Source organism: Bos indicus x Bos taurus, chromosome 14 (genome assembly GCF_003369695.1).
Source record: "Bos indicus x Bos taurus breed Angus x Brahman F1 hybrid chromosome 14, Bos_hybrid_MaternalHap_v2.0, whole genome shotgun sequence".
NCBI lineage: Eukaryota > Metazoa > Chordata > Mammalia > Artiodactyla > Bovidae > Bos > Bos indicus x Bos taurus.
Genome location: NC_040089.1, coordinates 64,816,240 through 64,842,838, shown reverse-complemented (window position 1 = coordinate 64,842,838; position 26,599 = coordinate 64,816,240). Strand labels below are relative to the sequence as shown.

The following is a 26,599-nucleotide window of genomic DNA, read 5'->3' as shown; positions in this document are numbered from 1 at the left end:
TGCTTTCGTGCTTCAGTTTTCTTATATGTAAATTGGGGCTAATAATAGTACCTGATTCATAGGATTGTGAGGTCTGAGTAAGTTAATACATAAAAGGTGCTAAAAGAGTGCTTGATGTACTGTAAACATTGTATATCGGGAGTTATTTTCCATTTGTGTATTCGGATTCTTACTGTGTGTATAGTTCGTGCCAGTCATGCATAGGCACTGGAGATTCAAAGGTAAAAAAGTCTTAGTCCTCACCCTCCAAGGACAGCTCACGGTCCGCAACAGAGTGACTGCAGTGACAGACTGCAGGGAGTACCCAAGGGAGCGCTGAGAAAAGATATACCAAAGGATGTCTGTTTTCCAAGGAGTGTAATTCCATTTTCCTGTCACTTTAGATGGGAATAATTAGAGGGATGTGCCCTGCAGGGATACCTGAGGACGAATTAAATACAAAGATGTGGTCTTAAATGAGTAAAAGAAATCCTAAGAAGTACTCTCAAGAATAATGTATTTCTAAAACCCTGGGTAATAAGGAAACTACTGTCTGCTTATGATTAAAAGAAAGTCATTAGATTAGAGAACAAGTTTTCCCATCTGGTCTATAGACCAGCTTTAGGATATGTTATATCCTCAGGCTCCCTTTTGCTGTTTTTTTTTTTTCCAGTAGCTAGATTCTGATTTCTTACTTGCTTTTTTTTTTTTTTAATCGTATTGCCACACTATTAGTATCAAATTTGGCAAAGTAGATACAGTAAAATTCTTCTTAAGTCTATGTATTTAATTCTGGTTGATCTAACAGGATGGTAAAACACCATATATCCTTTTTTAATAAGAGTTCTTTCAGAAATGTGTATGGTATGATGTTGCACTTGTATTTTTAGAATGAATGACATGTCCTTATTTTTCTAATTCTCCTTTTGACAAATGTCCATGTTAGAGAGTTTTTAAGTTGTTTGGTTGTTTGCTCCTTGTAACATCATTAAAGGACACTTGGTCAGTTGTTTCATTTAAAAATTAAGCAGTTATTTTTTCCTGTTAATTGCAAAAGTAAGAATATAGACCAGATATATAAACCAAAAGAGAGAGAGACAGAAAAGACAACCTATAATTCCAACCACCCAGAGACAATCCATGTTAAGACTTGTTTAGCCGTGTAGACCTTCAAAAGGCTTATATGATCATTGCATTCCCAGAGATGAACTGGTAGTGACAGGAAAGAAACTTCTGAGAAGGTGTGTTAATGTGCAGTCATACATTGTACCTGTAGCCACTTCACCCATTCATACATGCAGGCTGCAGGCCTCAGCCGAAAGCAAAGCAGAGAAAGCTCATTTTCCTTCAAAGTCATCTTAAGCTGCATAGACTATCATGACCCTCCCTGACTCAAGATTCTCTGGATACTGGAGCCAGGACGGGAAGGATGACGCTAAGAACAGTGGGCTCAGGGGTGTGGAGGAACAGGTGTCTTCATGCTGTAGATGTACAGTTTCTGAATGGAAAGGACATGAACAGGAAAGAAGAATGGCCGACCACTGCCATACTATACCTTTCATATTTAAACTCTTCTGTACTTTTTCAAGGTCTTTTTGTATTTATTACTAGTCTTATTTTCATAGTATCCCTGTGTGATTTGTATTTTTGTTATGAACATTTTATAGATAAGGATACAGAAATGTTAAGCTAAGATAGTGGTAGAGTTGGGACTGAATCCCATGTCTTTGCATTTTCAATATACTATTATTTCCACAACATTGTTAAACTCTCCTAGGTTTTGGCAGCAGGATTTGTCTGCTAGAAGAGCCAAACTGTGAGATTTTAAGAGAAGGGCTGAGAAATCGCTGCTATAATACTCCACATTTAAAGCTAGAGTAACATGGCATTCTTAGTACAATATGAACCCTTGCAGAGCTTTAAGAACAAAAAACAATAAGAACCTTTTAGTGACAAACTGGAAACATAAGACAGGTATCTATTAAACTTTTTTCTCTTTTTAATTTGTAACTGCATCTTCTGGATACAAATGTTAAGATGAGCTATAGTCAATAATCTTTAGACTAAAACTTAGATCATATTCATAAAAGGTGTCCCTTTAGTACAGCTACGTATGCTGAAGGAAGTGTTTTAGGACCTTTTGAAGCCAGCGAGGTCTTAATGGGCCCAGGGGTCTTCATGGAATTCCTTACGTCCATAGTTACGGATTCTGCTGTGTTCTAATAAGAGATTACATCTGAGGATCAGAAAAACTAGCCACTGAGCTTCAGACTGCACCTGGAGGTGGTCACAGACACACAAGTAAGCTAACTGTTCCCTTTTTCCAGACTCCAAGTCATATCCTGCACTGCCCAGCAGGCTTGGTTTTAGGAACATTTGTGTCTGCATGTTTATGCTACCTTGGGTGTTAGTCAATTCATAGTCTCAGGGAGGATTTCTAAAGTTCAGAGAACTTAACTCCACTAAACAATGTAGCTTATATTGCAGAGATCAAGAAAGTAGCAATGACACCTGGAAAGGTTTCAAAGAGGTCAGCATGTCTTAGAACCACACAGGAGGTTGCTAACAACAGTGAGTCCCAACGGGATAGGGAAAAACACGGACACAACCAATTGCAGAAATCCAAAGCTGAAAAACCTTTTCAGAGTTGAAAAGTTGTAAATTCTCCCTATAGTTTCTAACACACACTCTGAGGCAAAATCACTTGAAAATGCTGGCTATCCTACAACATTTGCTTGCCTAAACAAACAAAGGAAGAACAAAACAATTTCCTAGGGGATAATTGAATATATTCAGCTGCACAGCTGTATATGCCACCTCAAAGGGCCCTTAAATATCCCACTCCAGGAGACTTTACTTCAGTTGGACAAGAACAGTAACCAGTGAAGGAATGGTCTTCAGAGAAGGGCTTCACAGTATATGGAATTGAAATACATGTGTGAGTTTATGGAATCTTTCCCCGGAATATGGACAGTCTGTGCAGCTCAGAGTCAAGGGGAGCTCTGTTTAATTTAACCAAACTGGATACAGTGACACGTCCATCGTAGTAGGGTTTTTGTGTAGGCTGTTCAAATTAACTTCCTGTTCTGGTAAAGAGAGAGCACTGTTGCCTAATTAAACTTCTTGAAACAAGAATTCCTCTAGCTTGTATGTAAGGAATTACATTTGCTTTACCCTTAAAACACACACAATTTATAGATTGTGCTTTTTTTTTTTTTAAGGTTTGCAGAATTCCAACTACCAGTGACTTAATTTGGTAACCAAACCATCAGTCAAGGTGAAAATAGGCTCCAGACAGAGCTATAGAAAATAAAAGATTGCTCCAAATGGGATGTAGTAGGAAGTTTTATCATCTTGTGAAAATGGCAGATAGTTAAAAATGAGAAAGGCAACAAGAGTCAATTTGGAAGAGCGGCAGAGCATCTGGGAAATACTCATCAAAGTAATCAGATTTAGGAAAGAAAACATAAATCAGACATTACTTTCAGGCAGAGTTTGGCAGACTTTTTTGAGTAGGGCCAGACAGTGACTGTTTTAGGCTTTCAGGGCCTTGGAGCCTCTCTCATAGCCATTCAGCTTTGCACAAAAGTAGCCATAATAAATGAGTGTGACTGTGTGCCAATAAAACTTTATTTATAGAAAAGAAAATTTGAATTCCAATAATTTGCACACAAAGTGGTATTTTTCTTTTTTTTCAACTATCTGAAAATGGTAAAGACACTCCTAACTCACTGGCTTTATAGAAATAGGCAGTGCCCCAAATGACCCAGAAGTCATGCCTTATTTGTCAACCCCTGCTTTCGGGTCTCTCACTTGACAAAATTCAGTAGACTAAAGACTTGACAGAAAAGTGTCTTTGCTCTGCTGTAAATGATATTCCCATCACTTGAAAACTTGGTAACATGTTTCAGAAATTATGAAATGACGGGTAATATATTAAATCTAACACATAAAATCAACCTGTGCTTACCACATAACAGTGTTCTTGAGTCCCTAAGTCATGTCCAACTCTGAGACTCCATAGACTGCAGCATGCCACATAATAGTAAAATATTTGTATTGTTCTTGTTCTTGCCCATATAGACAGAAAGTTCTGCTGTTCTTTTTTCAGATGTGAAAATATTTAAAAGTGAGATCTGATCATTTTTCCTCTTGTCTAAAGAAAAAGTAATGGGTTTTTGAGTGTCTAGCTATCTTATGGTAATTCCAGTCAGCTGTCAGTTTTATTAGATTGTAATTTCTTATTCAGTTACCACTCTCTCTATATCCCTTTATATAGTGTATGTGTACACATATATCTAAAGAATGAGCACGTTCTTGTTGCAACTGTCACAATTTTTAAAATTTAAAATCAGACTTAGGGAGGCTGGGAAAGATTGAGGGCAGGAGGAGAAGGCGGTGACAGAGGATGAGATGGCTGGATGGCATCGCCAACTTGATGGACATGAATTTGAGCAAGCTCTAGCAGTTGGTGATGGACAGGGAGGCCTGGTGTGCTGCAGTCCATGGGGTTGCAAAGAGCTGGACATGACTGAGCGACTGAACTGAACTGAACGAGGGAGGCAGGTGAATATTCTATGTTGGCAAACTGTTCTCACTGATAAATTTTCAAGTGTTGGCCTCTGCTATTATATGGAGCATGGTATGCATATGAGAGTTTGTTAGAAAGGGCAAAGGAAAAGACATTTTTACACCCAGAAGGTACAAATGGGATTGATATTTCCTTTCTAGAAAGCAATTTGATAAAAAGCATCATAGCTATTAAAATGATCATAGCCTTTGACCTAGTAATTCTCTTACTAGTGATCAACTCTCAGGGAGCAGTCCAAATTAATACAAAGGTGTGTACACAAAAATGTTTATCATAATTTTATTCATACTATCAAATTTTAAACATCAAAAGCTCAATTTTAAAGAAATAGGTAAGAGAAATCTGGCATACCTATGAGATGAACTATTATGGGACCTTTACATTCTTACATAGGAAGGCGAAGTGCTACCATATCATTGTTCAGTTGCTCAGCCATGTTGATGACTCTTTGTGACCCCGTGGACTGAAGCACACCAGGCCTTCCTGTCCTTCACTATCTCCTGGAGCTTGCTCAAACTCATGTCCATTGAGTCGGTGATGCCATCCACCCATCTAGTCCTCTGTCATCCCCTTCTCCTCCTGCCCTCAGTCTTTCCCTTCATCAGGGTCTTTTCCAGTGGGTCCACTCTTTGCATCAAGTGGACCAAAGTATTGGAGCTTATCATATTATATCAGTCAGAAAAGCAAAATATAAAACTCTGTACATACAATATGATCTTAAACATTTAAGTATAAATGCATAGAAAAATACTGAAACAAGATATGTCAAAATGTTGCCTCTGAATGGTATATTTTTTAAGGTGATATTTTTTTCCAATGTATTACATTTTTATATACTTCTCAACTTTTTAAAATAAAGAATACAGATTATTAAGTCAGAAAGAAGTAAAAACTCTGAAAATATTTATATATAGACAGAGGAATTTCAAAAGCTAATTAGAACAGTGGCAAGTATAATACTATATCAAGAATGGTTCTCTGGGAACTATTGAAATAGTTTTTTTCAATTATTTCCTTAGTTACATCTTTGCCCCAATTCAGTCTACCTTGCAAACTACAATTCAAGTAAGTTTCCTAAATGATGTTTTGATACTTTCTTGTCCAAAAATCTTTACAACCATCATCTATTAAATATACCCAAATTATCTGGTATCTAAGACCTGACTTATTATTTCTATCTAGATGCTTATTATATCCCATTGATTTTTAATCAACAAATAATAATTTCTTATGGCCTGTTGTGTGTTTGTAAATGTGTACATTCTTCTAAGAAACACGTTGTCTGATGAGGGAGTCAGAAAGGAAACAAATTAGAGACATGATCATTATCTATGACGATTTTGTGGCAGTAGTTGCAGACAGGGAGACTGAGTTAAAATACCAGCCATAGGAAGAAAAGCAAGAGGACTAGAAAGTAAAATCACTTGCCTCTGAATATGGACAAGGTCTTAATGGGGACTCAAAGGAAATGTTTCCTAACATGAGGAAGGAAATCTGCCAAGGCTTCCTGGTAGAAGTAATATTTATATTGAATTTTCATGTTTAAGTAAGTGCTAGGTCAGTGAAGTAGGGTGGGAAAGGGGTGTTCCCAGGTAAAGGAACCAACGTGTGTGAAAGCCACAGAGGCAAGAAAGAACATGGCAGGGTAGCACTTGACTGATTTGACTACAATGTAGAGTACATGTGTGGAATTGCAAGACTGTAAAGTCAGTGAAGGCCATGAGGGCCCTTGTATGCTGTGCACATGAGGCAGAACCAGGGAACAGACAGGCAGGCAGGTTGCCTGTCAGGTTCAAGGGAATTCAGGTTTTGTTCAGAATAAACACAGGCATTAAAACTGCAGGCCTTGCTGAGGAGATGTGTGCTAGGAAACTGGCTCTTTGATGGTGATGGGAAAACTAATTTGTAGGGTTGCCCAACTTTCATGGGGTAAGGACTCCCACCATAGCTGATTTTAGGCTACCAATGATTTAGCAACCAGCTCACTAGATTCTTGAATATTGAGCAGTACTTTCTCACAAACAAGTATGAGCCACCTCATTGCTATTTGGAGGAGTTATGTTCTGAAGAGCATTTTGAGGAGATATACCTGTATGTGACAGGCAGCTTTTGTCTACAGAAGGGTTTTAAGTAGAATCATCACAGGGTCACAATTGCATTTTGGAAAGGTTCCTGTCCTGCAGTTGTGTAAACAGTCTAGAGGAGGCTGAGAATGCATGCGGTTGTATGGACACCACTGCATAACCCAGGAGTGAGAGATTACAGTAACTGAGCCAAGACAGAGTAGAAGTCAGAGACTGGTATAAATACCTAACAGACTGATCTTCCTGTGAATTACAGCTATAAATTCTGAGCAAAACACAAAACATCTACCTCTAAAGATGAACAGAGGCAGACAGATTTTGGAGGGGAATAGGATCTTTGAGCCAGTAAACTGCACAGCGGTTCACCCATTTGTCGTGGCTTTGGTTTGAGGTCACCTGCAGTTGCAGCCATGCAAGGGGGGCCCACTCTCTTTCTGGGCCAAGGTACCAGGCGAAAGAACTCAGGCAACCAAGGTCACTAGAGGGTGAAGAGAAAATCTTGGGAAAGGTAAATCGAGAGAATAGGGAAATACGTTTAAATGTGGCCCACCTATCTGCTTCCTGCTGAAGCACATATGCATGGGGCAGACTGAAAGCAGATTGTACCCAAGCCTTAAAGAACTGAATTTATCTGCACTGCCACTCACCCAGGTTTAAGAGTTTTTGTGCTGTGCCAAGTTGCATCAGTCATGTCCAATTCTGTGCAGCCCTATGGACTGCAGCCTGCCAGGCTCCTCTGTCGATGGGATTCTCCAGGCAATAATACTGGAGTGGATTGTCATGCCCTCCTCCAGGGGATCTTCCGACCCAGGGATCAAACCTGTGTGTGTTACGTCTAACCTGCATTAAACAGGCAGGCGGGTTCTTTACCACTAGTTTGATTCTAAACTAGTTAATTACCTATTAGAAATATTAACACTCTGGAAGAATTATGGGAGAATTCAGAGTCTTCACCACAGAGCATTTAATAGTGTCCACACTATGACCCAAAATTACTTGACAGGTCTCAAAAATCTTTAAAAAAAAAAAGAATTACTCAATTTCAAGGGAGAGATGATTAACAGATGCCAACGTAAAGATGACTCAGAGGTTGAAATTATCATGCATATACTTTAAAGCCACTGTGGCAACAGAAAAGGGATTTTATTATAATTAATTCCTAAATTAATTTGATTTTTAACATTCTTTTTTAATTGAAGTAAGTAGTTGATTTATAATATATTCGTTTCAGGTATACAACATAGTGATTCAAAATTTCTATAGATTAGACTTCATTTTAAGTTATTACAAAATATTGAATTGACTATATTTCCTATGCTGTACAATATGTCCTTGTTGCTTATTTATTTTTTACACAGTAGTTTGTGTGTATAACCCCCTACTTCTATCAAGTCCTTTCCCCCTTCCCTTTCCCTACTGGTGATCACTAGTTCTCTATATCTGTTAGTTGTCTTTTGGTTAATCAAAACAGGGCGATTCTAGATGGCCTGATTTAATCAGGTAAAAGCCCTAAAAGAGGTACTGGATCCTTTTATCAGGAGAGCGAGAGAGATAACATACATTCCTGCTGGCCTGAAAGAAGCAAATTACCATGTTATAGCTGCCTATGAAGAGGGCCATGGGGCAGGGAGGTGTGAGAAGCCACGGAGATGTGCAGGTGGCTGCCAGTGCTAGTCATTAAGTCAGAACCCTCCTCACATGCCTCCTCACAGACAGGCATGCATGCGTGCTAAGTCACTTCAGTCAAGTCTGATTCTATGCAACCCTATGGACCGTAGCCTGCCAGGGTCCTCTGTCCATGGGATTCTCCAGGCAAGAATACTGGAGTGGGTTGCCATGCCCTCCTCCAGGGGAATCTTCTGACCCAGGGATCAAACTTAGGTCTCTTACATCTCCTGCATTAGCAGGCGGGTTCTTTACCCTTAGTGCCATCTAGGAAGCCCCCTCATATAGGCACCAGGGAATAAATTCTGCCAGCTACCCAAGTGAGCTTCGAAGAGGATTCTTCCCAAGTCAAGCCTCTAGATAAGAATGCAGCCCTTGTTGTGTAGCAGAAACCAACACGACATTGTAAAGCAATTATCCTCCAATTAAAAACAAATTAAAAAAAAAAAGAATTCAGCCCAGCTGACACCTCAGTTGAAGATGGATCAGTAGAAATCCATCCAATCAAAAGGTCTAATATATGAATAACTGTAATCAAAGAATTACAGGAGAGAATAGGACTCCCCCCGCCGTTAAGAAATCATCTCAGAAAATGTCCCAGACTTTGTGAAAGACAGAAATTTACAGACCCAGGAAGCTCAGAGAACTCCAAACAGGCATTCGAAAGAAATCCACACCCAGACACTAATACTTTCAAGTTCTTCTGGTTTCTGCCCACTTACTTGCTCCAAAGCACCCACCCACACACACATCGTAGGCTTCTGTTATAGTAGCACCTCACATACACATACCATACTCTATATTATTACAGATTGCTGTTTAACAATTAGCCCACAACTTAAGTAAATAAAAAATTATTTCTCAGTTTTATTAGCCAAAAATTTCAGGAGTAGTTTACCTGGGTGATTCCAGCTCAGATTCTCTGACAAGTCAAGATTCTTGTAGTCAAGACATTAGCTGGAACCACAGTCATCACAAGAGCCTGCAGTTCTGTTCATTTTGTTTGAATTTTTTTCCCCCCCTCTCTACTTCAGATTGCCCTAAGGAGACTGAGTGAAGCAATAACTGAAGAGACCACTGTATGGGCAATGGGGAGTTCATTGATAGCCCAAGGAAAGCGTTTTCTGTGGCTATATAGGAATAGAAATCAGATTGAGTGGGTTGAAAAATGAATGGGAGGTGAGGAAGTGGGGAAAATGAGCATGATTTTTTTTAAATCCTGATTGAGTGTTAGCTCAAGAAAGCTGAAGGGTCAGGTGAGGGTTTTTGACTGTGTAGATCACAATAAACTGTGGAAAATTCTGAAAGAGATGGGAATACCAGACCACCTGATCTGCCTTTTGAGAAACCTGTATGCAGGTCAGGAAGCAACAGTGAGAACTGGACGTGGAACAACAGACTGGTCCAAAAAGGAAAGGAGTACGTCAAGGCTGTATATTGTCACCCTGCTTATTTAACTTCTATGCAGAGTACATCATGAGAAACGCTGGGCTGGAGGAAGCACAAGCTGGAATCAAGGTTGCCGGGAGAAATATCAATAACCTCGGATATGCAGATGACACCACCCTTATGGCAAAAAGTGAAGAGAAACTAAAAAGCCTCTTGATGAAAGTGAAAGAGGAGAGTGAAAAAGTTGGCTTAAAGCTCAACGTTCAGAAAACGAAGATCATGGCATCTGGTCCCATCACCTCATGGGAAATAGATGGGGGAACAGTGGAAACAGTGTCAGACTTTCTTTTTTTTGGGCGCCCAAATCACTGCAGATGGTGACTGCAGCCATGAAATAAAAAGACGCTTACTCCTTGGAAGGAAAGTTATGACCAACCTAGATAGCATATTAAAAAGCAGAGACATTACTTTGCCAACAAAAGTCCGTCTAGTCAAGGCTATGGTTTTTCCATTGGTCATGTATGGATGTGAGAGTTGGACTATAAAGAAAGCTGAGTGCCGAAGAATTGATGTTTTTGAACTGTGGTGTTGGAAAAGACTCTTGAGAGTCCCTTGGACTGCAAGGAGATCCAACCAGTCCATCCTAAAGGAGATCAGGCCTCTGTGTTCATGGGAAGAACTGATGTTGAAGCTGAAACTCCAATACTTTGGCCACCTGATGCAAAGAGCTGACTCATTTGAAAAGACCCTGATGCTGGGAAAGATTGAGGGCAGGAGGAGAAGGGGACGACAGAGGAGGATGGTTGGATGGCATCACTGACTCGATGGACATGTGTTTGGGTGAACTCCAGGAGTTGATGATGGACAGGGAGGCCTGGTGTACTGTGGTTCATGGTTCATGTCGCAAAGATTCAGACGTGATTGAGCGACTGAACTGAACTGAACTAGGCATGTTCATATATGAAAAGGAGTAAATAGCAGATAGGTTGATGATGCAGAAGACAGGAAGAGTGATTAATGGCATAAGGTCCCAGAAAAAAAGAAGAATGCATCCAGATTACAGGTGGAAGGGTGGACCCAGGATGGAATTATCAGTTATCCACTATTTACAAACCACCCCAAAACTTCTATTTGAAAGTTTATTAGCTCATAAGTGTGTTGGTCAGAAATCTGGATGCACTTAGTTAAGAGGTTCTTCTCCTAGTCTCAGCTGGGCTCACTCATGAGGCTGCAGTCACCTGGTCGGCCAACTGGGGCCGAGTGGTCCATAATGGCCCTGCCCACACATTTGGTACTTGGCAGACCACTGGCCAGGGTTCTCTTCCATGTGATCCTTCCAGCAGTCTCGCCTAGACAGGAGAACGAGAGCAAAGACTGCAAAACCTATTGAGCCTAAGCTCAGAGCCCTTATAGAATCTGCTGCCCACATTCTACTAGGTGGAGCAAGTCACAAGGTGAGGCCAGATCCAGAGGATAAGAAGCAGAATCATAACCTCTTGATGTGAGTTGCTGAGAGAATCGGGGACCATTTTTAACTTAGCACAAAAGCCTCCTCCTGCTTTGAGACCGGAGAGAGAACTGAGGTTGACTATAAATGTTGAGGTGGTTGTAGTGGGTATTTGCTTAAAGTGAAAAGAGGGAAGGAAAGTAGAAGGCTTTTTTGAACATGACTTTCCACAATATCTAATCCTGTATCCTGCTCATAATTGGCATTTGATAAGTGTACACTGAGTAAATAAATGTTGAGATTTCTCATAACATCTGACATTTCTCAAGAACATAGATTTAAAAGCTTATTTTAACAATATGACCACGGTAAACAGTATGGGTCATATTGGATGCTTTTATGTATGTTGTACAGGCACACAAAAAGAGGTCCTCTGAGTTCAAAATACATGCTTTTGTATGCTGTCTGTGCAACTGGACTCGTAATCAAGAGTAGCCACTCGTCTCCGCCACCTCTGCCCCCTTGGCCTCCCAGTGGCCTCTGATGGAAACTTACGAAACAGGGAGATGCTGCAGGAGGACCAGCAGTATACTTCAAAGGACACCAACTTACAGGTCCACATGCACGTCCGACTGTGCCTGCTTTTGTTTAACTCTGAAAAACTTGTATTATTTATCATAAGCTGAAAGTATGTTGTGCAATTACAAAATAGTACTGATTTAAAGTAGACATTATTTCAGGTTAAATTTGCCTTATATTTTCTCTTTCTCTAATCATGGAAATAGATTCCCGTAAACTACATTATCGCCCTTACTGTTGCGTAGCGCACAGCTGTCCGCAACGAGCAGTTCCGTTTGGGATGGAAGGACTGTGTGCCTTTGCTCCCCAGTGGCAGTAACAAGCTTCTTTTATTGTTGCTGACATTAAGATAGCTAAAATCAACAGTGAGGTAAACAGTTCTTAGGACCATCTGGCAAGGATTTCAATCCAAAATATTCTGTAAACACTAACTCCATTTGAGTACCCGGGACCTACTATCCAGTCACCATCAACTGCTTTTTTATTTTAGTTCTAAGCAGTCATTGAAACAGCAAAATAGTAAGACTTGTAGACTCTGTCTCTTCACCTTTCTCTCGTCAAATATTTTCGGTTTCCTGAGAGGTTCCAAGAAACTTATATTCTCTGAGGAAGGTTATAGTGCCTTGTTGAAGTCACCAGTAAACGGGACCCTGGCAGTTTTGGTCATTAAATATCTAGTGGATAGAGATGTTTGGAATTTCTTCATTTTCTGTTGGTAAATACATTTACTCTATTTAAATGAGAGGAAGAAGTTTGGAGTCTAGTTTTTTTTTTCTTTTTCCTGTATATTTCAGTCACTATGTAGAAATGGTTGCATTGTGACCTTGTTAAGACTTGTGAAGTCTTCCACAAGAAAGTAGCAAAGACAGTTTGTGATAAGACACTTTATCCAGTCCCAGGACTGATTTCTAGAGTTTTGTACAAGCCTTCACAAAAGGGCACAACTGGGGATTGTTTCAACTGTGAAGCACCCAGAGGAGTGACTACTGGTGCTGCTAATGGTCTCGCCATCCCTTCTCTGGCAATAAATTTTCGATATTGAAATATAGCTTTGGAGAAAAATGTACTGAGGTTTCCTTAAGCTTTTTACAAGACACTCAAAGGCTTTTCACAAGCTAGTGCTCTGCAAATGTGAATTCTTGATGTCTAAACATAAAGGTCCTTGACTGAACTAATTTGAAATGTGAATTTTAATACAGAGTGCTTGGAGAAAGGGAATGCAGCTGGACCATTAAAGCATGGTATTTTGCCATTTGTAAGTAATGGGAAATACTGATTAAGAATGTTATAAAGATTTCAGCATTCAGAATGTGATTGCGGTTAATCATAACGTATTACCACAAGCCTGTGTAACAAAAGCATTAACTCTGTTAAAGACAATGGCATACCTATTACACTGTGGCACTTTTTAATTATTTCCATGCTGAGCAGGATATTGAAGAGCTTATTATCTAAAGGTCAGAATAATGCCCAAGACATGGCCAAGCCCAATGAGTGTCAGATGCATGGAATGTTGGATGACTTCATAGTTATGAAATTATTTCATTTCTCATGATAATTCCTGACTTGCCAAGTTAGTGAATTTTAAGAACTCTGAGAGCAGATTTTTAAGATAAATGTGAAATAATCCATACTTTTGGAGTCAGGGACTTCCCTTCAGGCATTAGTTCATATTTGACTTGCTTGACTTACACTTGGGGATTAAATGAGTTAGGACAAGGTCTTAGATACCACATTCCCTTACTGGGAAAGAAAACCAACTTGCACAACTTTGGCTGGCTCATGTTTCTTGTTACACAGGCACTAAGAAGCAGCGGTTGCCATAAAATACTTTATTTAACCTTTACAAAAATGTTTTCTTAGTATGGCAAGGCAGTTTAGTTAAATGAAAATAAATAACTGTAAAAATTTTGGATGTCTTTTGTATCCCATCTGTTGACTTCTTTTTTTTCTAATTAAAAATTAGGCGTAACAATTTTAATTGTCTAAATGGCCATGATGACTGAAAATAAGTTACAGATTGCATAGAACTACCTGATCTTTTCTTAGAACACATGTTGGCATGTCTTCTATTTTACATTCAACTAAATTTTGCTAAATGGTGAATGAACATTTTAAAAGAAAATTTAAAAGAACAATTTTATTCAAATTTTTGTTAGATTTCCTCCATGGTTTATATTTGTATTTAGTCAAAATTGATTTTCAAACAAACAAGAACTGACAATCTGGCTCACAAGCTCAGAACATTTATCCAAGTCTGAATGACTATCAAACAGTGTCTCCAGCTTACCTTATTGGCTTCCATTTCTCAGCTTACCTAAAGTATTCTTTATTGTTTCGATCCAACTTACCCTTATCTCTTTCACTGAGGAGCTGGGTTCAACCATGAGCATGACAATCATTCACTATCATTCTGTCAAGAGTATGTCTACCCAGCACCAAAATCTTCTGACTATTAGTGTCACTCAATTAAGCAATTATTGTTTGTATTTATTTTATTTAATTATTTTTTTAAAGTGAATTATTTCCTATTTTATAGACAGACTACCCTTTTCTGTATAGACACACAAGCATACATGTAAAATTTCTCTGAATTTTTACTTTTCAGCCTCTTATGGTAGCATTAAGGATGAACAGCCTCAAAGACTATCACACAGTTCTGGACTTAAGGCAGCTATTAGTGTCACAGCTCCTGTTTTTCCAGTTGTATGTCGTTTAAATATAGGGAAGCCCATGCGCTTTAGAAACATGAAAACAACAGATATGTGTAATGTTGAAATGACCTTTTTAAAACAAGCCTATATATCATTTCATGCTTTTTTTTTACTGTGTACATTTATATCTGATTTCACGATTAATATGTTCCCCGAAATTTATACATAGCATTGTATTTTAACTAATGAGAAAATTTGCTCCTTAAATCTTTTTGAAAAAAAAAAAATTGTGAAGTGAATTATTTTTCTCTAATTTAGATAATTTCTATTTAGGTAGCTTTTTAGCAAGGAATACTCATTAAGCATCATAGTTTTGTAGATAATATATAAAAGTGCCACTACTCTTCACCTGACTTTTTCTTTTTGTTTTTTTTTAATTTATTTTTCTCTCTAGTATGTAAATGTCAGTCATATGCTTTTTCCTTTGCTTTGCAGTATCTTTTCAAAGGTCTCATGGCTTATTTTTATGTCCTTTTTGCTATTTATTAATGATTATATCATATTATGGATTGCCCTTTGTTATACTATATTATTTGAGGAATGGTGATTTTTATTCTCCAGCTGCAAGGCCAGATAATAAAGTCAACTCCTGTTCTACTTCCCATTTTCCAGCTGGCATTTCCTAATATCTCAAGTATACACAGGTGAAAGTTTCTACATCCTCCCATGCTTCTTTGTTATTGTGAATTGTCAAAAGTCATGCAGAGCTACAGTTTGCTTCATTCACGCAACTGTTTTTTTGTTTATTTTTTCCTGACTCTTCCTTCATCAGTGTTTGCCTTGTGATAACCATTCATAAAAATAAACAGTGGGGTGCTGCTAGAATCTGTTGTTTCCTGGTAGCTACTATTTCTGAATATATATAGAAAGACCAGCCAGATAGTGAACAGCATAATTTCAAACAGCCAAACATCTATCAGTTACTATGTTTCATTGCCTTTAATGCTTCACACTCTGGTGTTTATTGATGACTGGTGCTGTGAAAATAAGTGGCAATTCCTGACCTAAGAGCTCACTGCCTCTTCAGCCTCCCTTTCTGTACCATCCTCTCTCAGGCAGGTCCTCTCCCTAACTCTCACCTCTCTTCATCCCCAAGAATCTGCACACATGGCTGCTTTGAGAGCAAGATCTGACGTGAAACAATGATTTTTGTTCCAGTTTGACTCTTTTCCTTTGCAGGATCAAAATCCCATGGGTTATTAGAAGAATGTAAGCCAATGAGTTCATAATATAAAGTTAACTTTCCACATTATATTGACAGTAAATTGTTTGCACAAAGATTTAAAGCTATCAGTCAGTTCAGTTTAGTTCAGTCTCTCAGTTGTGTCCAACTCTTTGCAACCCCATGAATCGCAGCACGCCAGGCCTCCCTGTCCATCACCAACTCCTAGAGTTCACTCAGACTCATGTCCATCGAGTCAGTGATGCCATCCAGCCATCTCATCCTCTGTCATCCCCTTCTCTTCCTGCCCCCAATCCCTCCCAGCATCAGAGTCTTTTCCAATGAGTCAACTCTTCACATGAGGTAGCCAAAGTATTGGAGTTTCAGCTTTAGCATCAGTCCTTCCAATGAACACTCAGGACTTATCTCCTTTAGGATGGACTGGTTGGATCTCCTTGCAGTCCAAGGGACTCTCAAGAGTCTTCTCCAACACCACAGTTCAAAAGCATCAATTCTTCAGCACTCAGCTTTCTTCACAGTCCAACTCTCACATCCATACATGACCAATGGAAAAACCATAGCTTTGACTAGACGGACTTTTGTTGGCAAAGTAATGTCTCTGCTTTTAAATATGCTGTCTAGGTTGGTCATAACTTTCCTTCCAAGGAGTAAGCGTCTTTTAATTTCATGGCTGCAGTCACCATCTGCAGTGATTTGGGAGCCCGAAAAAATAAAGTCTGACACTGTTTCCACCGTTTCCCCATCTATTTCCCATGAAGTGGTAGGACCGGATGCCATGATCTTCGTTTTCTGAATGTTGAGCTTTAAGCCAACTTTTCACTCTCCTCTTTCACTTTCATCAAGAGGCTTTTTAGTTCTTCTTCACTTTCTGCCATAAGGGTGGTGTCATCTGTATATCCGAGGTTATTGATATTTCTCCCAACAATCTTGATTCCAGCTTGTGCTTCTTCCAGCCCACCGTTTCTCATGATGTACTCTGCATAGAAGTTAAATAAGCAGGGTGACAATATACAGCCTTGACGTACTCCTTTTCCTATTTGGAACCAGTCTGTTGTTCCATGTCCAGTTCTAACTGTTGCTTCCTGACCTGCATACAGATTTCTCAGGAGGCAGATCAGGTGGTCTGGTATTCCCATCTCTTTCAGAATTTTCCACAGTTTATTGTGATCCACATAGTCAAAGGCTTTGGCGTAGTCAATAAAGCAGAAATAGATGTTTTTCTGGAACTCTCTTGCTTTTTCCATGATCCAGCAGATGTTGGCAATTTGATCTCTGGTTCCTCTGCCTTTATCTAAAACCAGCTTGAACATCAGAAAGTTCACAGTTCACATATTGCTGAAGCCTGGCTTGGAGAATTTTGAGCATTACTTTGCTAGCGTGTGAGATGAGTGCAATTGTGAGGTAGTTTGAGTATTCTTTGGCATTGCCTTTCTTTGAGATTGAAATGAAAACTGACCTTTTCCAGTCCTGTGGCCACTGCTGAGTTTTCCAAATTTGCTGGCATATTGAGTGCAGCACTTTCACAGCATCATCTTTCAGGATTTGAAATAGCTCAACTGGAATTCCATCACCTCCACTAGCTTTGTTCGTAGTGATGCTTTCTAAGGCCCACTTGATTTCACATTCCAGGATGTCTGGCTCTAGGTCAGTGATCATACCATTGTGATTATCTGGGTCGTGAAGATCTTTTTTGTACAGTTCTTCTGTGTTCTTGCCACCTCTTCTTAATATCTGCTGCTTCTGTTAAGTCCATACCATTTCTGTCCTTTATTGAGCCCATCTTTGCAAGAAATGATCCCTTGGTATATCTAATTTTCTTTAAGAGATCTCTAGTCTTCCCCATTCTGTTGTCTTCATCTGTTTCTTTGCATTGATCACTGAGGAAGGCTTTATTATATCTCCGTGCTATTCTTTGTAACTCTGCATTCAGATGCTTATATCTTTCCTTTTCTCCTTTGCTTTTCGCTTCTCTTTTCACAGCTATTTGTAAGGCCTCCTCAGACAGCCATTTTGCTTTTTTGCATTTCTTTTTCATGGAGATGGTCTTGATCCCTGTCTCTGTACAATGTCACAAACCTCCGTCCATAGTTCATCAGGCACTCTATCTATCAGATCCAGTCCCTTAAATCTATTTCTCACTTCCACTGTATAATCATAAGGGATTTGACTTAGGTCATACCTGAATGGTCTAATGGTTTTCCCTACTTAAAGCTATAGTATGCTACTTTTATGACTTGTTTGTAATGCAGTCAGTGTGGTTTTTTAAGACATGAATTTTGTACAAGAAAAACCAATCCAAGTTAAGCTGTCACCTGCTTTTGTTTATGAGAAATAACAAAAATGTCTTTTATTCTATTCCAGTATCTTTTTTCATGTTATTTCCTTGGATAAGTAAAATATGTCAATCTCTAGTCACTTGTTTAACTTCTCCATGCATAATAAGGCTTCCCAGGTGGCGCTAGCGGTAAAGAACCCCCCTGCCAATGCAAGAGACATGAGTCAAGAGTTTGATCCCTGGGTCGGGAAGGTCCCCTGGGGGAGGGTGTGGCAACCCACTCCTGTATTCTTGCCTGGAGAATCCCATGGACAGAGGAGCCTGATGGGCTACAGTCCATGGGGTCGCAAAGAGTCAGACACGACTGAAGCAACTTAGGACACACGCAAGCATAATAACTCTGCTGCTGCTGCTGCTAAGTCGCTTCTAGAGTCCTACAATTTTTTCTTCCTCTCATAAATTTTACACTATACTTTTTCTTGTTAAATCTCTCTCCCACTATACTGTGAGAATTTTAGTGTGCATCTCATTTGTCTCTCTCTCCACCATGTGGGCTTCCCTGATGGCTCAATGGTAAAGAATCCGCCTGCCAATGCAGGAGACATGGGTTCAGTCCCTGAGTCAGGAAGATTCCCTGGAGAAGGAAATGGCAAGTCCCTCCAGTACTCTTACCTGGGAATTCGCATGGCCAGAGGAGCCTAGTGGGCTACAGTCCATGGGGTCGCAAAAGAGGCAGACACGACTTAGCGACTAAACCACCACCACCATGTATAGTACAGTTAGTTGGCTTATGGTGAGCATTTAGTAGATATGAATCCTGAAAATATTTGCTAAATTGAGGGGAAAAACCTTTTGCTTTAGGGGGGAAAAAACCCTCAAATAATTTCATTAAATTGCCGAGGAATCATATGAGTAAGTAATACAGCAAGCCAGACCTTGTGTGAAGAGCAGTGATGGAGGCCTCAGAAATGAACTGAGTCTCAGTCACCCTTTCAGCAAAATGCCAACAGAGCAAATAGTAAATCTGTGACACTGACCAGGACAGGTGGGGAGACTTCATGCAGGAAGCTGAATTTGAGTTTTTAAAATAGAAATGTCTAATTTCGTTTTACTTGAAGGCTCTGTATGCTTTCTGTTGAACTTTTTTGATTTTAATAACATTAATTTTTATCTGATTGCAAAGTAATACATATTATAGTGTGAAATTTGGAAATTACATAAAAGCACACAAAACACACGCATAAAAAGTAAAGTTAAAGCTCACATCCCCAAGATAACCACTGTTAGCATTCTGGTATATTTTCTAGCCATTTTTCTCCCTTTAGGAATAGACGTGTATACTTTTTGTTCATTTTATAAAAATGAGGTATATATTGCACATATCTTTTTGTAATGCGAATTTTTCTGGTTAATCTTTGGCTGAGTAAAATTGTTCATTTTTTTCATGCTGCGATTTTTTTTTTCAATAGTTTCAGAGGATTCTATAGTATAAGCCTGATTAAGAAGAGAGATTCTTAGTAAGCACACTTCAGTTCAAATCTTAAACCTTGCCTTCTTGAGCACTGTGGCCTCTCTCTAGCTCAGCTTGCTTTTTCATTCATAAAATAGAAGTATCTCCCACCTAAGATTATTTTAAGGAATAAATAAGAGCATGTATAAAAAGCACTTAGCCCACTGCTTGACACATGAAAGTGAAAGAAAAAGTGAGTGTTGGTCGCTCAGTCATCACTCTGACTCTTTGCAACCCCATGGATTGTAGCCCGCCAGGCTTCTCTGTCCATGGAATTCTCCAGGCAAGAATACTGGAGTGAGTCACCATTCCCTTCTCTAGAGGCCCTTCTGACCTAGGGTTCGAACCCAGGTCTCCTGCATTGCAGGCAGATTCTTTACCGTTTGAGCCACCAGGAAAGCCCAAAGTATATGTCTAATAACTGATAGGTATTATTGTTTTTGCTATATTTTATTTGACTAATAACCTAGTAATGCCATATTTTCATTATTAAAACAGTGCTGGAATAAACATACATCTAGGTAGATCTTTGCACATGTCTATAATTATTATATCAAGATAAATTCCTGTTTAGAATTGAGGAGTCCAGTGAGTATCTGAAGCTTAGATTTTTGATAGAAAGATTACTCTCCAGGTACAATTTTCATTCTAACCATTTTTTGAGCGTGCCAGGTTTCCCTTCTCCTGTAAGAGGTTGCTTTACGCAATTGCACAGAATTTGTAGCTTTCATGTAATGCAAACAGTCTTGAGAGAAAACCTACGTGTAAGCTATCATCTTTTGTGTCATTGATACTTGTGTGATGACAGTGACCATTATATCACCCCCTGAAAGGTTGATTTGGAAATCTTTTTTTTTCTCCTCTTTCTTCCAAAATATACTGCATCAAAGAATCCAAGTTGTCCACTAGAAAATAATTCAAATTGATTTATTTCTACTTTATCATTCTTTTAGGTTGTGCTCTATAAATATAAAAAGGAGATATAGAGTCCTAAGAGTTCTAATATTGAATCAGAGTGACACCAAGGATTAGCAATTATCTAGATATTTTCTAGCATTATTTCAGATACTCTGAACATCCTGAAATTCAATGGCCTTAAAAAAGCAATAATGAGCAACATATTTCATTTTGTTTTCATGTTAGTTTATTGATGTGAAGTGTACTGTCAGTTCCACTTGTGCATTCTAAACAAGCAATCTAGCTTTGATCTATTTAATTTGATCTGTAGCTTTTTATATGTTATTTTGGATAGACAAGAATTTGTTCATATTTTAACTTAATTTTCATTTGCATGTTTACCTAGTACATATCATTTAGGGTCTACTTTATGCTTTAGTATCATGTTGCAGTGTCTGAATTATAGATTTTAGGGATTTCATTGATGTGTAGCTTAATCTAGTATTGTTATCCACGTAAAGCAAATCTGTATTGAAAGGTCACTCAAAATAGAAATTGTTTCTGAATATTTTGATTTCATTCTCATTTTATGATATTTTATGCCCAAATATCACCACTAAAATTTTTTGATATCTGCTTTGGGTTATTTTGGTTATTTTTCAAAAATCCTGATTTTTTATTCAACAGTTATTTCATTCAGTGCCTACTGTACACTAGGCTCTTAGGATATAGATATGAGTTTAGAAGTTTAAAAAACAAATATGATGCTTAAGCTTTTGTATATATTAATATATATTATATACTATATATTTACTACAAGCATATATTCAGTAGTTTCTTTCACTTGCATTTCACATAACTTTCAGAACTAAAATTTCTGTCAAGAATAAAATACATTGGAGGAATATGTTTACATTATTTAGATTTTCAGTTTCTTTTTGGAACATTGCATATTACTGTACAATAAATTACTATAAAGTACAAAAAATATGCAAATGACTCTGAAGACAAATTTTCAATTTCTGATTAGGTACAAAGCATCTTGATAACAATTTTTAAATGAATAGTGAAATAAAGGTCAAAGAAAAGTATCTAGTACTTTCATTTATATTTCAGATATCATTTAAATTTTTTTCTTAACACCCCCCCCCCCCCCCGCTTCCTCTTCCTTGGTGTACCCTGTTATCCTAGATTTCATTTTGTTTTTCTTTCCTCTGTAATCTGTCGAGTCAGGAATTCTCCCTTTGGATGTGACTGTGGGTGGTCCTGAGAGCTGATCCCCAAGCCCCTGATCAGTAATTCAGTTTTAAGTTTTATTTTTTATTGAAAAAAATGAGTGGAAAGTTCTGTGCTCCCATTTGGAGTCTTCAGTGGAATTTGATCTTGCTGCCAATGTGGCCCTGGAGTAGGGCAGTCTGCTAGAAAAAAATGTCAGTGTAGCCCCTTGGGGCCTTCCATTGAGTGTGGCTACTGTACAACCTGCCTTATACTTCATTTCATTTCCCACTGAAAAGTTCAAACAAGAGTGGTTCTTATTTGACTGTTTTCCCCCCCAGTGTAAAAAATTAGACACTAGCTAAGTAGGCCACAGAGAGTGAAAAAGCTGAATGGAAAAGAAAGATGGTGAAGGAAGTGAATCTGAAAGGGAAACTTAATGGAAACAAGGGGAAAGAAAATTTCCAAATTGTTAAGAGAACGTTAAAGACACCGTGGGCTCTAGACAGAATGGATAGTGATATTTTGTTAAGGCCAATACTTCCTCTCTCCTGTTTCTGGCCCACATTGCTCTCATTCTATTGCAGTTGTCCAGACCCCTCCACACTCGGCTCTCACCATCCTTTCAACACATCGCTTATCTGTACACAAGGCTAATTCCTGAATAAAGCACAAATTCCGTAGCTCAGCAAATCATCAGGGCTGGCCACCATCTAGATCTGCTTCTCAGACCTTATCCTCACTCTTTTTTTGACATATTTCTTCTTCTCCAGCCAATTGAGACTATGAACTTTGCCCCAAGCAAACCTTCTGACTTCACCTCTCAGATTGTCCTCCTTGGCCAGTGACTGTCATCTTTACCAATTGAAGTCCTACCCAAATTCTCAGGCCCAAATGCTTTAGGAAGCTCTCATAATCACAGCAACCTGAACAAGCCCTCTCTCTTCCAGACTCCTGTATCAGCGTGTACCTCTCTTAATGCCTCTTGTGGGTTAGTTATACAGGCCTTAGTTTTCCTGTAAGATCTTAAGCTCCTTGTGGAATAAAGACCAAAGCTCTTTTTTATGCCCTCCATAGTCTTTCACATATTGCCTTCCTTATAGTATCTGACTAATAAAAATGCATTGGATGAATAATAGAAACAAGTCTCATTAGGATTAGGCAATCTAATACAAATTTCACATTTTTATGCCTGATTTTATAGTTTCTTTGGTATAGAAATAAAAATAGACATATGGGTATTTGTTATTAAATGGAGACTTCTCAGTACCTATAACAGTGAAATTTAGTGAGTCAGTCCAACAGGTACAGGATTTTCCACCCTCATTTGATGTCCAGGGATACCTGAGCACCCTGCCTAGTGCCCAGGGGAAGTACTGGGCACTGTACTGAAGTACTGGGGTTCTACAGCTGAAGTACTGCTAGGCCTCCTGAATTCCTTTTTGTAGATTTTTCTCTCCAAGGAATGTCATTCCTTTCCTATTAACTTATATATACATGTAGTTGCCAGTGATATTTAAATGCTTTTTAACTGCAGGCCAGACATTACAAATATTCTGTTGGTCATACAGGTGGGGAGAAACATCATATTTTTCTCCCACCTAACTTCTCTGTGTGCACTAACTCCAAACATATCTGAATTTTCATAATTCAAAGACAATATATATGATATATGTGCCAACGTTTTGAGAACAAATAGCTGCCAAGCAAAACCTGACAGCATATTCCTTGGTGACATTCATCATTAAACGCTGTGCACACAGAGTGAACAGCTACCTAAGATTGAGCTCGTATGCAAATGTGAACACTCCTTAATTAAAATTACGCTGTGTACATTAAAACTTTCTTTAGAGGCTATGGAATTTTCAAGAAAAATACAGCTGAGCTTGACCTTAAGTACCTTGCCTCATTAGTTTTTGTCATTTCCAGCTACTAGTCTCTCCAAAGAAAACAACTTTCTTTGTTTCTTTTAGTTTTGTGTGTACCCTGAGCTGTATTCCCAGTTGCTGCTACAAAAACTGAAGTGGTTCCAAACACCACTATTGTTTTTCTTTTTTTTTTTCCCTGTAACTAATATTTAAACATCAAAGATACTCTGGTACTTTTATGTTGAAGACTGTATATAAAACCAAATTTTCCCTAAAGGTATTTTATTTGCCGTCCAGGATTTTTTTTTTTTTTTTTTAATTTTTTTTTGCTGTTAGACTTCTTTTTTTAGAAATCATCTGACTGGTAGCCTTTTGATTTCACAAGATCACTGGCAGTTGTATGGAAGAAGAACTGAGTGGAGCCATATTAAAAGCAGGGAGATGAGTTACCAGATTTTTAAAAATATTTTAAGATATTTAAAAACAAAACAAAAAATCTCTCTCTGAATTTTCCACCAAATGTTACATTATGATGAACAATGACCTTGGGAAATTTTCAAGTTTAAGCACTTTATAAGGGTTCCTCTTAATGTTTAAACTAAAAAATAATGTTGCTATCAAAAGACTTTTATTATTATGGCAATTCTCATGAAGTCCTTAATGTATTTAAGAGCCCATTATGATAGCTCTTATATAATGGTTTCAAAGTTTTATTTATTCTGTTAGTTGGAAAATGTTTCATGTGATTAACCTTTGTTAGCTCTTTTAAAAATTATATATGATATGAAGGGAAATATTGTTTATATATTATCTAAACCTTTTTCCTAAAATGTCAGTTTTATTTCTGTATGGCATCATTGACTCAATGGACATAAGTCTGAGCAAACTCGGGGAGATAGCGAAGGACAGGGAAGCCTGCCATGCTGCAGTCCATGGGGTCGCAAAGCGTCGGACACGACTTAGTGACTGAACAACAAGAACATTATTTATTTTCATTTAAACATGTATCCTAAAGAAACAGTCATTGTTGTTTTGGAATGCCTTTTTAGTTAGTGAACTTAAGTTTGGAATACTTAATTGCAGTTAATAGGTAGCAGTAGAAATAGAAAGTATTTGATGTCCATGAAAGAAATCTAAGTATTACTAAAAGTGGCAATACTATGTGAATAAACGTGAATGTGGATCAGGGACTCAACTGGTAAAAATTACAATAAATACATACTAAGAAAAAGAATAGAACAGACATTCAAAATGTTAAAGGTATTTCTAATATGATATATGTGATCTCATAAGGAGAATGAATATATTAAATGAATTGCATTCTCAGATTGCTATTTTGTTCTTTATCAAAAGGAAAAATAAAGAATGGCAATTTAGGGTCAAAAATAATGCTACAAACCAAATTTAGCTTTAATTACTGTCTAGCCAGAGGAAGGAATAAGCTATCAGCCAAGACCATGATTCTTTGATCTCACATTTCAGCCTTCTTGTCCTCCAGATGAATGAAACAGTCTTTCCTCAAATGTTCAACAGGCCCTTTTACCATTTGATAGGACAGTTATTTTTAAGAAGGTTTAAAATGTGATCTGGAAAACCGCATTGACTCTATGTGGCATATTTGCTATTCTTAGCCTGGTTGAATAAGCTGGAAGTGGATGAATAATGCAGGTTAGAAAGAAAACAGATGCTAAGTATTACAAATAGGAAGGTTTTCCAGCAATGAGACTTTCATTTTAGGACTAGATTTTTGTTGGCACTTTTGGCATTATGACAATTCTTGTTTCTCTCTCCAGCTGTTACACATCTGTATTGAAGGTTGGGGCAACTGGCGTTGGTCAGAGCCCTTCAGTGTGGACCATGCGGGGACATTTATTAGAACTATTCAGTACAAGGGTCGAACTGCTTCACTCATCATCAAGGCTCAGCAAGTCAGCGGCGTGCAGAAACAGGTAAGTTCTTGTGTGTCCATGGCCCAGACGACTCTGAATCATTGGATGTTATAATGGAAGGGAAACTTAAAGAGATGAAAATAACAATCGTAAAAAAAAATCGCAGAGCTCTTCCTAGCTGTGCCTACTCCAGCCATGCGTGTGCACACTTACTAAGTGTTTGTTGTTGATCCTGATGATGCTGATGGCTTCGTACCCTTGTCCCAGGTCTTTTACAAGAGCTGCTAACGAGCAGTAAAATTTACTGATTTTCATTTCACCTCTTCTCCCTGTCACCACCTACCTTCTGGTGGAGGTGCTAATGAGCTGTGAAATGGCCAAAGGGTCTTTATTGAGAAGGAAAAGAAGCCAAGGATGGTGGGGACTCTGGATAGTCCAGCAGTGGATAACCAGGAGTTGATTCTCAGGCATGCAAGAGTAACCTGCAAGAAAGTATCGAGGTTCTCTCCCATGGCAGAGTGGGCCTGGGTCTCCAGCAAGCGTTCTTTTCCTAGGAGTTAATATTAACTACAGTAAAAATTCACTGCAGTCTTACTCTTGGCTTATAAAACCTCAGCTCTCAGCACATATTTTTACGTATTTTATAAAACTTCCTTTTGGCTGTTTTTGAAGTTCTAAGACTGCAAAGTCGGGGGGGGGGGAGTATCTGACACTTTTTTGTGTTCTTAAGATGTGAAAATGTGGTTTTTAAAAGATGTTTTTCAAGCATGGAGCACATGACAAGAGTAGAAAGAAAAAAAAAGGAAGTATTAAAATTTGAAAACTGGCTTCACTGCACACATAATAACTGGATTTGTCGTAAGAGTTTTAACATATACATCTGCATCTGGATTGTAACAATCTATCCAAAGGTTATGTGAACTGAAGACGTGATAGACACAGCACCAGTGCCTGGAAAAGGAAAAAGGGAGCTTTCTGTATTGAGCACCTGGGGCCCCTTCACTGCTGTGTGCCAGGGGGCAAGCAGGAGGCAACCGGTAAAGTGAACAGTAGGACCCGTCCCGTGTGCATTCTTGGTCTGCACCTAATCAGGGAGCCGGACTTCGTGCTCTCATTATTGAGAGCAACAAGTGAGAAGAGTACAGTAGCAGCAGAGTCTCAGAAGCGTGGAAGAGTGTTCCCCATCAGCCGACCATTTCCCCAAGTATTTGTTGATTGCCTCCTGTAGAACAGGGTATAACAGAAGACCCTAAGTATGTGACACAACCTTTGCTCTCAAAGTGGAAATTCACATAAATTTATGTAAACCCAACA

At 38.5% G+C, this 26,599-nt stretch overlaps 1 protein-coding gene across 9 annotated transcripts in view; it reads left to right on the top strand.

The window, feature by feature from the left end:
* Positions 1 to 26,599, top strand: part of VPS13B (vacuolar protein sorting 13 homolog B) — an 806,600-nt gene that overhangs the window by 714,966 nt on the left and 65,035 nt on the right. For all 9 annotated transcript variants that reach the window (XM_027561445.1, XM_027561448.1, XM_027561447.1 and 6 more), the window contains one exon: positions 25,190 to 25,345. In XM_027561445.1, coding sequence (XP_027417246.1) covers positions 25,190 to 25,345 — 156 coding nt within the window. The remainder of the gene's footprint in view (positions 1 to 25,189; positions 25,346 to 26,599) is intronic.